Here is a 10,029-nt window from a genome sequence, read left to right as displayed (position 1 = left end):
CTGGGTCTCTCTGCAGGAGCCTGACTAATGCTTGGGGGGGGAACATGGCACTGGGGGATGAGAGCCCAGACTGCTATTTCTGGGGGTCTTTCTGACAAGATTGCTGGAGGGGCTGCCCCTTGTTGAGCCCCAGGGGAATGGAGGCTGACCTCCTGCACAGGGACAGCAGCAGTCATGTGGGAATGGGCTGTGGCATCTCACTGACCCACTAGAGCAGGAGGTGGGCCTCTGGAGCAGCTCTAGGGAACCTGCCTCCCAGAACAAAGGGCCCAGGCTGAAAGAGGGCAGGGATGGGATCAGACCACAGGCCAGGCTCCTCTGGAGGTTGGAGGACGCCGTGGAGCCCAGAGACGGCTGGCCAGCAAGGAGGGTGGACTGGCTTCAGAGCACAAGCCCCACACCTGGGTTAGGACAGGAGTCAGCAGCCCAGCTGCTCACAGGGCCACTCCAGACAGGACGGGCCCTCCTGGAGGGCCTTCCCTCTGGGACAACAAAACTGAAAGAATTCTCCTTCATTTCAGAGACCATGAAAGCAAAAAAAATTGCAGTGATTGGCGCCGGGGTCAGCGGATTAGGGGCCATTAAGTGCTGCCTGGAGGAGGGACTGGAGCCCACGTGTTTTGAAAAAGGCAGCGACATTGGAGGACTGTGGAGATACGAGGTAATTCTGTGCTCCTCCCGAGAAGTGCAGCTGTGTGTGAGAGATGCTTCCTCTCTGACAGGACCCAGAACGTGTCCACTCTGAGCAGTTCCTCCTTCACTCCTTGGTGTCCCCGACAAGTGGCAATGTCTACACTGAGACGAAGCTGAAACTCCGAGGCTTGCAGGACCCTCTTTCCTGCATTTCCCTGGTGCCCCCAGGAGCACGTGGGCTTCTGCACATAAAACTGACAGGTCCTTCTGCTTGGCAGACTTGGGGACAGGCCGGAGGTCCCCTGCATGCGGACCCTGGCCCTTCCCTGCACACCACGGGTCACCTTCTCGCTGCTCTGTGGGCGGGTTGGATGCAGTTGAGAGCGTTCACTATGGGCCCTCCATGATGGACAGAGGCAGCTCACGCTTCTCAACAACAGCGAGACTTTAAGCACGTGGCACACAGTCTTCACCCAGTGTGCCTCTTCGTGGCCCTGCCTGATTTCACCTGGTGTGTCAGTTAGTGAGCTGAGCACACCACGTGTTCATGACTGCTTCCTCCCGGGTTATGTGGAGCCTCTTTCCAGGGCCTCCTCCTAATCCCTGTTCCTCAGCTGCGAGGCTGAATTTCTCCTTGGGAAACTTCTCTTCACCACTCGGTTTTATGTTTCTTCCTTTTTGGTTGGTTTAGAATTTGTTTCTTGTGTTTTGATGACTTTTAATGTTTTTATTAGGGTGTTAAATTTACAAATAGCAGTGGGTTCATAGAGACATATCCATAGGTATAAAGTACATACTTTGCTCCAGTTCATTCCTGATACATCCCTTTCCCTCTTCTCCTCCTCCCCCTGTCCTTCCTGGGTTTTCTGATATGTCTGGACATTTTCCTGTTGGGAGAGGATCAGGGCACACTCAGGGTCCATCATCATGAAGAGGATTCTATTCCTCTCATCTCCACACGGGCTGACTCCAGCACCTCCTTCCTGGTCAGCTCCATTGCAGAAACCCACAAGGACCACGAGTCCCAAACCCACAGGCTGACAACCCCCTCTCCTTCCCCACTATGTGCCTGAACACTGGAGGTCATGGCCGGTTTGCTTCCCACAGGAGACCCCCGACACTGGACGAGCTGGGATATACAAATCCTTGACCTGCAACACCTCCAAGGAGATGACAGCCTTCAGCGACTACCCCGTCCCTGACCATTTTCCCAACTACATGCACAATTCCAAAATGATGGAGTATCTCAGGATGTACGCCAGGCACTTTGGTCTCATGCAACACATCGAGTTCCTGGTAAGGAAGGCCAACCCTGCTCAGCACCTCCACGTGGGTCCTCGCAGGTCTTCACCAGCCAGAGCAGGCAGGGGCGCCTGTCCACTGTGCGTGTCCACCACAGTTCTGGAGAGACCTGGTGTCTCGGCACATTCTCTACGTTAGTGAAGACATTTCTAAATCAGGTCCCCTCCAAGGTGCACTGTGTCCGCATTGGTCCCTAAGCTGAGGTTTCAGTTAATTATATTAGACGTAGAATACAGGTTTAGGAATGGAATTTTAGGTACTATGTTGCCCAACGTACCTCCATCCTAGGGAAGAAACAATTCTAGGAGGATGTTGTGCATAAAATTATAAAATCCCAGGAGCTATGGAGACAGAAGCCACCACCCACTTTATTGTGAACCCAGCGTTCCCTGGGGATGGAGAGGAGCCGTGCTCTAGCACTAAGGCTGCCTTGGCCCCTTGCTTCCCAGGCGAAGGTGTGCAGTGTGAGGAAGCGCCCTGATTTTTCATCCTCTGGCCAGTGGGATGTGGTGGTAGAAGCTGATGGGAAGCAGCAATCCTACATCTTCGACGGGGTCATGATCTGCAGCGGCCATTACACTGAGAAGCATTTGCCCTTACAGGAGTTTGCAGGTATGTAACTGATGAGTGTGAGGGAAGATCTTGGGATCCAAGAATCTCTGTGCCCACGCTATCACGGGCACAGGACAGAAGCCTTTTCCTGGCACAGTGGGGTGCAGAGAGGAGCACTCAGATGATAGAGGTAGCCCTGGTACTGGAAGCCCAGCCTTCCCCAGGCAGCCAAGGCAGGGCTCTGCCCTTCCACGAAGAAGAAGCAAGTGAGCAATGGAGTGTGGCCAGGCCAGGAGAACACACCCTTGCTGTGGGAGGAGCAGGTGTGTGGGCAGGAGAGGTAGGCGGGAGTCAGTGAGCAACCAGTGCAGAGTGTGTATGTGTGTGTGTGAGTGTGTGCATATGTGAGTGTGCACGTGTGTGTGAGTTTGAGTGTGCAGTTGTTTGTGAGTGTGTGTAAGTGTGTGTGTGAGTGCATGTGTGTGTGCATGTGAGTGCATGTGTGCCTGTGTGTGTGCCTGGGTGGGCCTGCCACCTGATCGTTTGTACTTACACAGGTCTGTCTTGCAGTGGTGGGAAGATGGTTGGACAGGGAGAAAGACCAAAGCAGACACATGAATAAGGAGGTGTTCTTGAGAGTCCCCAAGGAGAAGTGAGGGAGGGCTGAGTGAAGACAGGTAAAACATACACCTGTAGCAACGTCTGTGATATTTGTGGAATACAATCAGAATTGTCAAGAACCTCTGAAACTACTCATTCGCATTTGTCCTAATCAACAGAGTTGCTGAGGGCCGCCTGTCTCTGGAGCTACTGGAATGTGACACGCACACACACTCGTTTACAATACATGCATTATAAAGACATGGCACAGGCGTAAAAGCCTCAGGAGTACCTCTGTGGGCTGATTATACACTAGCCTGTTAGATTATGCTAGTTAAATAAATATATCATTAAAACTTCCACACAGTATTCTGCTGACCACTCTAACCTCTAAAGCTGGGGTCAGCTTCCTTGGACAGCACTCTGCACGCTCACCTGGCTAAGGACCTTTGTGCATAATTCCTTCTCAGTGTTACAAGAAGTGAAGGCAGTTCCTCGTATATCAGTGGAGAATCAGAAAAAGACAAGAACATCCTAAGGTAGCACAGTGAGCACAGTGAAAGAACTTCAGGTTGGGTTTGAAGGGACATTCGTCTGCTGGACCTTGGTCTCAGCCTCTGGACCTTTTGTTCCCTGCACAGTCTCCTTCTGTCATTTCGGCAGTGCCTGACCCACAGCAGCAAAGGGGGTGGAAGAGACTCAGCCTCGGCTTGGAAGCACGTTGTGCCAGACCCCGCTCCCGTCTGTGCTGCTGACGTGGCTTGGTCTCTCCTCCCAGGCATCCAGAGGTTCCGGGGCAGGTACCTGCACAGCTGGGAGTACAGGCATCCAGACGCTTTTGCGGGGAAGAGAGTGGTTGTGATTGGCATCGGGAACTCTGGAGCGGATGTGGCTGGCGAGATCAGTCGTGTTGCTGAGCAGGTTGGCATTTTACCCTCATTCTGACATCAAGGTGAGAAGACAGAGTTCTTACTGGGCGGCTTCTCCTCTCTCGCAGGTTTTCCTCAGCACGAGACGAGGCGCGTGGATTTGGAACCGGGTGTGGGATGACGGCAACCCCATGGACACTGCCCTCTTCACCCGGTACAATAGTGCACTCCAAAAACTACTGCCCTCATTCCTCATCAACAGGTGGGCAGAGAAGAAACTGAACGCAAGGTTCAGCCACGCCAACTATGGGCTGCAGGCTGCACACAGGTACGTGCACCTGGGCTGGGACGGCCAGGCAGCTCAGCAGAGTCTGTAAGTTATTTGCAAAGAACCAGGATCAAAGGAGACCATTCTAACTGACATTAGAATGCATTTTGATTGATAATATTCAAGTTATTTCCTTCCAATGTTCTTGGAATTCCACTAAAGGTATAATTGATCTGTGTTGTGGGGGGGGACAGAGACTCAAACATCTGCCTTATTTGAGTCCTGACCCTGTGACTCTGCCTTACTTCCTCTGTTTGCCATCACCTGTCAGCTACTCTGTTTGCTCTTGAATTCAAAGCCGTCATTTCACCGGGCTTGGTGGTCCATACCAGTGATCAGTCAGGGGGATAAAGCAGGAGGGCTGCCTGGGCACTTAGGGAAACAGGTTCTCAAAGTAAAGCATAAAAGGGCTGGGGCTGTCGTCAGCGGCAGGGAGCCTGCTTAGCACACACCAAGCCCTGTGTTTGACCTGTTGAACCCCAGGGCTGCCAAAGCCCCATGCCGACTGTTTTAGGATCCCAAGGGGAGGTTGGAGGACTCAGTGGAGAAGGCTGGGACATTTGATCACTTACTGCTCCGCAGGCAGTGGGCAGAGACACGGTAAAGGGCCACCCTCACAAGCAAGGGGAAACCATGGGACTCGACACCTGCCCACTGCACAGGTGGTTTCCTTCAGAGGTTGATGGTTTATGGGTGCTTTCCATGACTTTACCACCAGGTCACCCCTTTCAGATCCCCTCCAAAAGATAAAGATGAGACGGGTGGCCAGCTCCCCTCTGCCTCTCCCTCATTACTATGTTAAGTGGAATCTGGCCTCACTGCAAGCTCTCCTAGGCACTGAAGAGGATTTGATGCAACAGATCCCCAGCACTACCAAAAGAAAGAAAGAAAAAATTCCATTTCACCTCGTAGATCCTTGAAAAATATTAATGACCAACTAACATCAAAATTTACATATTATTAAGATGAAATAAATATGTTAAAAATCAAAGCAATACTTAAGTATTATCTAATAATATTTAGTATATATTATCACCTGATTGGCCCAATCTGATTTTGCTATGGTATCATTTTGTTTTCACAAATTTAGAAACTGAGGCTGAAGTGTTTTGGGATTTGACCAACGGTCTCAGTGGCTAATAGGTAGAACCAATACAGAAGCTGACTTCTGACTCTGAAAATCAAGTTCTTAACCAATAAACTAAACTACCTTTGTAAGAATAAAATAATTAACATGATTGAAATACTGTGGTGGCTTCCTGAGTATTTCCAAACACAGTTTCTTGAAGGAGGAACTTTATTTTCACTTCCTTACATTTCCTTCCTTATCGTGCAGAATTTTTTCATATCAAACAGTTGTCAGTGACGACCTGCCAAATCACATAGTCACAGGAAGAGTGCGAATGAAACCAAACGTCAAGGAGTTCACCGAGACGTCTGCCATCTTTGAGGATGGCACTGAAGAGGAGGTTGACACTGTCCTCTTTGCCACAGGATACACCTGCTCTTTCCCCTTCTTGGAGGATGACTTAGCAATCCTGGAGAGCCAGCATTGCACCTATAAGTTTGTCTTCCCTCCTCAGCTGGAGAAGCCAACGCTGGCTTTCATTGGCCTCCTGCAGCCCGTGGGGGCCCTGATCCCCACAGCAGAACTCCAGAGCCGATGGGTTGTGCGCGTGTTCCAAGGTAGGCCCGCCCTCCTGGGTGAGCAGCCGGGGTTCCTAATTATGCATGAATGGCAAGGCACCCGGAGCCCCTCTGTCCTGTTTACCTTCTACCACAGCACCCCAGATTTTGCCATAAGAAATTACTTTTGTATTCTCTAGAAAGTCGATTTTTCATTTCTAAAAGAACTCTGTTGAAAATGAAAGCGTCCAAGGGAAGAACAGGGGAACAGCTTAGAGTTCTGTGCCTACTTCTCTTTGTTCTGTCCCTCATGGTGCTGTGTCTTTTCACACTCAGACCTTCATTCTGCCATGTTCCCTCGGCCCCCAACGCTCACATTCACACCCAGGCCACTTTGGATTTTCACTTCTTACCAAAAGCATCATTGCAGCCTCGGGATGTTTTCCCTCACTGCACAACTCCTGAAGATACAGGGAGAAGAATGATTTCCCACCTGCTCTGAAGCCTGAGGACTTGTATTTGAGATGTGAGCTCCAAGCCAGGCAATGTCTAGAGAGAAGATTTTGAGACATATCAGTATAGTCCGAGTATCACTGAAAGATTAAAAACACATTGGGGAATTCTTGGTATTCACAGATTTTGTTATGGGTTTAAAGTGAGGAACGACTCAAAGCCTGTTTCTCTTACGGGAAGTCGATTCCTCTCCTGACTCCTGAAATTGATAGGAAATTCTCTTCCTTGGGATTTTATACAAAGTGCTTTAATTATGAATTCCATAAAATGATGATTATTACAACTCTTCTCATTCAAAATTTCTTTTTTTGTTGTTGTGGTTTAATCCTCTCCCAGCCCTCCTTACATTTCTCTCTTGCTTTGTCTTAGGACTGAAAAACTTGCCCTCAGAGGCTGACATGCTGGCTGAGGTCCACAGAAGGAAAAGGAGAATGGCCAAAGAGTAAGCACACCATCCCTGGCTAAAGGACACCAAACTCGTTCAGCAGGTCCTATTGGACCTTTGTTTTTGAACCAGGCACCTTAACAAGACCCCTAAGACAATTCTGGCTCTGTGACATTATGGTGACAATGCACATGGGGACAGGTGTGGAAAGCCTGGCCAGAACACCAGTCTCATAGGATGTCCAGTCCCTGCCCTGAGCAGCCTCAAAATGAGGACACGAGAACATGGCAGAACCAAAGTCAGAACACAAGAGGAAACCAGCTCAGTTCAGAATAGAGAACACACACTGCACCAGCGCACACCCAGAGCAGCCTAGGGAGACGCGTACTCCTTCAGTGTGGTAAACACATACTCTGTGCACTTTGAGGAAGACCTATGCTCACGAGCACACTCGGGGAACTCTGGAGGATGTGTCCTTCTTGCAATTTCCTAACTCGGCTTTCAGTTAGGTATAAAATCAACAGCCTATGTGAATGCCATTCATGTCTACTTCAGTCTACTCTTGGTAGTTTATAGCTTTGTTGCTAAAGGAAATGGATTTCACCTGTGTTTTCTAATTGATTATTTCTAGGCTTCATTAAAGTTATTATTTCAGGTACCATTATGTGGTAATCAGAACTTGACTCCTTTATTAATTTCAATGATTCTTTACTTGGTTATCTTAGGAGGGTAAGTGACCATGAAGTTGGTTCTAATTTTCACTCTTCCTTTCCTATACCTGGATCTTCTTTCTGGTATCTCTTCCTTGGCTCTACCTTAGGAGATGATCATAGCTTATAAGGAGGATCAGATGTTCTTGTTTTATTTATGGATTTATTTAAACTATTGTTAGTGTTTTACTATTGAAGATGATATTGACTACTTTACTTAAGAAGGTGTCCTTGGATTCCAACTTAGGAAAAGAAATGCATGTTGAATTTTATCAAAACCCATTTGAACAAATTCTAAAATGACAGAGATTTCTACCATTGGCATGTTAATGGCATGAATTATAGGAATACATTTCCTACATTAAACATGTCTTAATTTCTAGGGATAATTACTAATTGGTCATTGTGTGTGATTATATTCCAACACTGTTAACTGTTGGAGAGAAGTTCATTTGTGATTTTTTGAACTTTTATAGATGGGAATGGTCTGAGATTGTCCTTTCCTCACTCACCCTGTTTCTAATTTTGTTATGTTGTTTTGAGGCTTAGAACCTAAAAAGATTAATGAACAGTGCTTTTATATGCTAAATCATAGCTAATGATTAAAACTTCAATAGGATAAGGACTTCATGCTACTTGAAAATATCACATATATGTATGATATATACATATCATTGAATAACATATGTATCATCAATGTAGATGTTTCAGTTAAACACTTAAGAAAAAATTCTTGGGCTACATTTTTCCATTGTTTCCAGCATTATTGGTTTAAGTTTATTCCTCTGTTTTCATGAGAAATGTATTCATGAATTTTTTAGGAAATTATCATTGTCATTTAATTTTACAAATCTTAAGAATCTTCTAACATTTCTTCCCAACATTTTGAAAAATTTAGATATTTTTTAGATTGTCAGAAATTCCAGTCTTGCTTCTCTTTAACCCAAGAGTGACTTACTGGAGTGGCTTTTGTTTGTTTTGTTTTGTGTTTTGGTTTTTGGGGGTGTTTTAGTTGTAGATGGACACAGTACCTTTATTTTATTTTTATGTGGTGCTGAGGATCAAACTTAGTGCCTCACACGTACTAGACAAGTTCTCTACCAATGAGCCACTACCCCAGCCCTGGAGTGATTTTAATTTCTGTGTAGGTGGAAGAAGTCCTATGTAGGAAGCAAAGAGTGCATCCTGACTGTCTGAGAGTCCCAGGAACTGATGTCTAGAGTGAACACAGGCAGAGACAGCTCCCATGGCCTGAAGAGAGCTGTGAGCAGGGCGGGTGACGCTTCCCGCACTCACTCCTTGCTAGTCAGAGCTGTGTGGCGGGAATGGGGGCTCTGGGGTGGAGCTGGGTCTGCCAGGGAAATGGACATCTCAGCTTCACCTGCGCTTCCCTCAGCCTTCCTACATACATGTCCCTCTGCTGGGCACTCGGGGAAGTTTACACACCTCATTTACACGGGAGGCTAAGACCATAGTATCCTAAGGAGGCCAAGGCATGTGCAGGACATCGGAGGATTTGATAAACAGAAGACAATGGAGTCAAGAAAAAAGCAGAAATAAAGTCCCTTAGAAACTCGGGATGATGCTGATGGAAATGTGACATAGAGCTTACAACATTGTCCTTCTTATTCCAGGTTTATGAAGAGCCCAAGAGGTGCACGTCGAGTGAACTACATCGACTACATGGATGAGATTGCTGCTGAGCTAGGCGTCAAACCCAACCTGCTCTCCCTCTTCCTCTGGGATGCCAAGCTAGCCAGAGAGGTTTTCTATGGGCCCTGCACCCCATACCAGTACCGCCTACAGGGGCCCGGCAAGTGGACCGGGGCCCGGGCAGCCATCCTCACCCAGAGAGCCCGGATCCTCAAGCCCCTGAGAACACGTGTGCTCCAGCACTCTGGCTCCCGTTCCTCTAGGTGGCTTTGGGTCACAAGTGTCTGTGCTGTCATCTCTCTCTCTGCTTCCATGGTCATCATCTTGCAGATGACCGGTCATTAACCTCACGTGGACACAGATGGGCCTGGAACCAGAGAAGAACAAAGCCACTCAGGTTTGAATCTACCAAAGGCAAGCAGTCGGTGGTCTGGGGAAAGACATCCTTGGACAGGCCAGCTCACACACAGATATTTCAAAGGAAACAGAATCGCCCCAATGATGGTTTTCCACGTGCTCTACATGCAGGGAGGTGTGAAATGCACAGCTTTGCTCACCTTCATTTCAGTAGGAATTTGAAGGTTTCACAGGTTTACCCAGAGGACAACAAAATGACAAGTGGGGCTCCATTGAAAACCAAGGGGTGAGATAAAGCGAAGCCAGCTGGAAAACCCAAAGTGCTTCCTACAGTCTCCAACTTCCCCCAACCCCATTCCTACTGCACACGGAGACCTTGTGGCCAACAGAAAAGCCCGACCGTCTCCACCTTCACCAACTGACCCAGCAGCCTTGTTACAGAAGAGTCAACAGCCCCCGGAACTCGAGGGTTCCACCCTGCCACAACCAGGAGCCAGCCCA

General features: G+C 48.1%; 1 protein-coding gene across 1 annotated transcript; it reads left to right on the top strand.

Annotated features, from left to right (window-relative positions):
• The first annotated feature begins 526 nt into the window (after window positions 1–526).
• On the top strand, window positions 527–9,516 carry LOC144257034 (flavin-containing monooxygenase 5-like). The gene is made up of 8 exons (XM_077802964.1): window positions 527–661; window positions 1,741–1,929; window positions 2,385–2,547; window positions 3,866–4,008; window positions 4,085–4,284; window positions 5,621–5,970; window positions 6,793–6,865; window positions 9,153–9,516. Exons 1-8 carry the CDS (start codon window positions 527–529, stop codon window positions 9,514–9,516), a joined length of 1,617 nt encoding a protein of 538 aa, XP_077659090.1.
• The last annotated feature ends 513 nt before the right edge of the window (window positions 9,517–10,029 follow it).

This window comes from Urocitellus parryii, chromosome 9 (genome assembly GCF_045843805.1).
Source record: "Urocitellus parryii isolate mUroPar1 chromosome 9, mUroPar1.hap1, whole genome shotgun sequence".
NCBI lineage: Eukaryota > Metazoa > Chordata > Mammalia > Rodentia > Sciuridae > Urocitellus > Urocitellus parryii.
The sequence above is the reverse complement of the archived record's forward strand: the minus strand, read 5'-3'. Positions and strand labels throughout refer to the sequence as shown.

Bases quoted from the DNA above. Each gene is read 5' to 3' on its own strand.
- LOC144257034 (XM_077802964.1), top strand. From the start codon at position 527: ATGAAAGCAAAAAAAATTGCAGTGATTGGCGCCGGGGTCAGCGGATTA. The intron at 4,009-4,084 runs GTTGGCATTTTA...CCTCTCTCGCAG, and splicing joins TCAGTCGTGTTGCTGAGCAG to GTTTTCCTCAGCACGAGACG. The intron at 6,866-9,152 runs GTAAGCACACCA...TTCTTATTCCAG, and splicing joins AAAAGGAGAATGGCCAAAGA to GTTTATGAAGAGCCCAAGAG.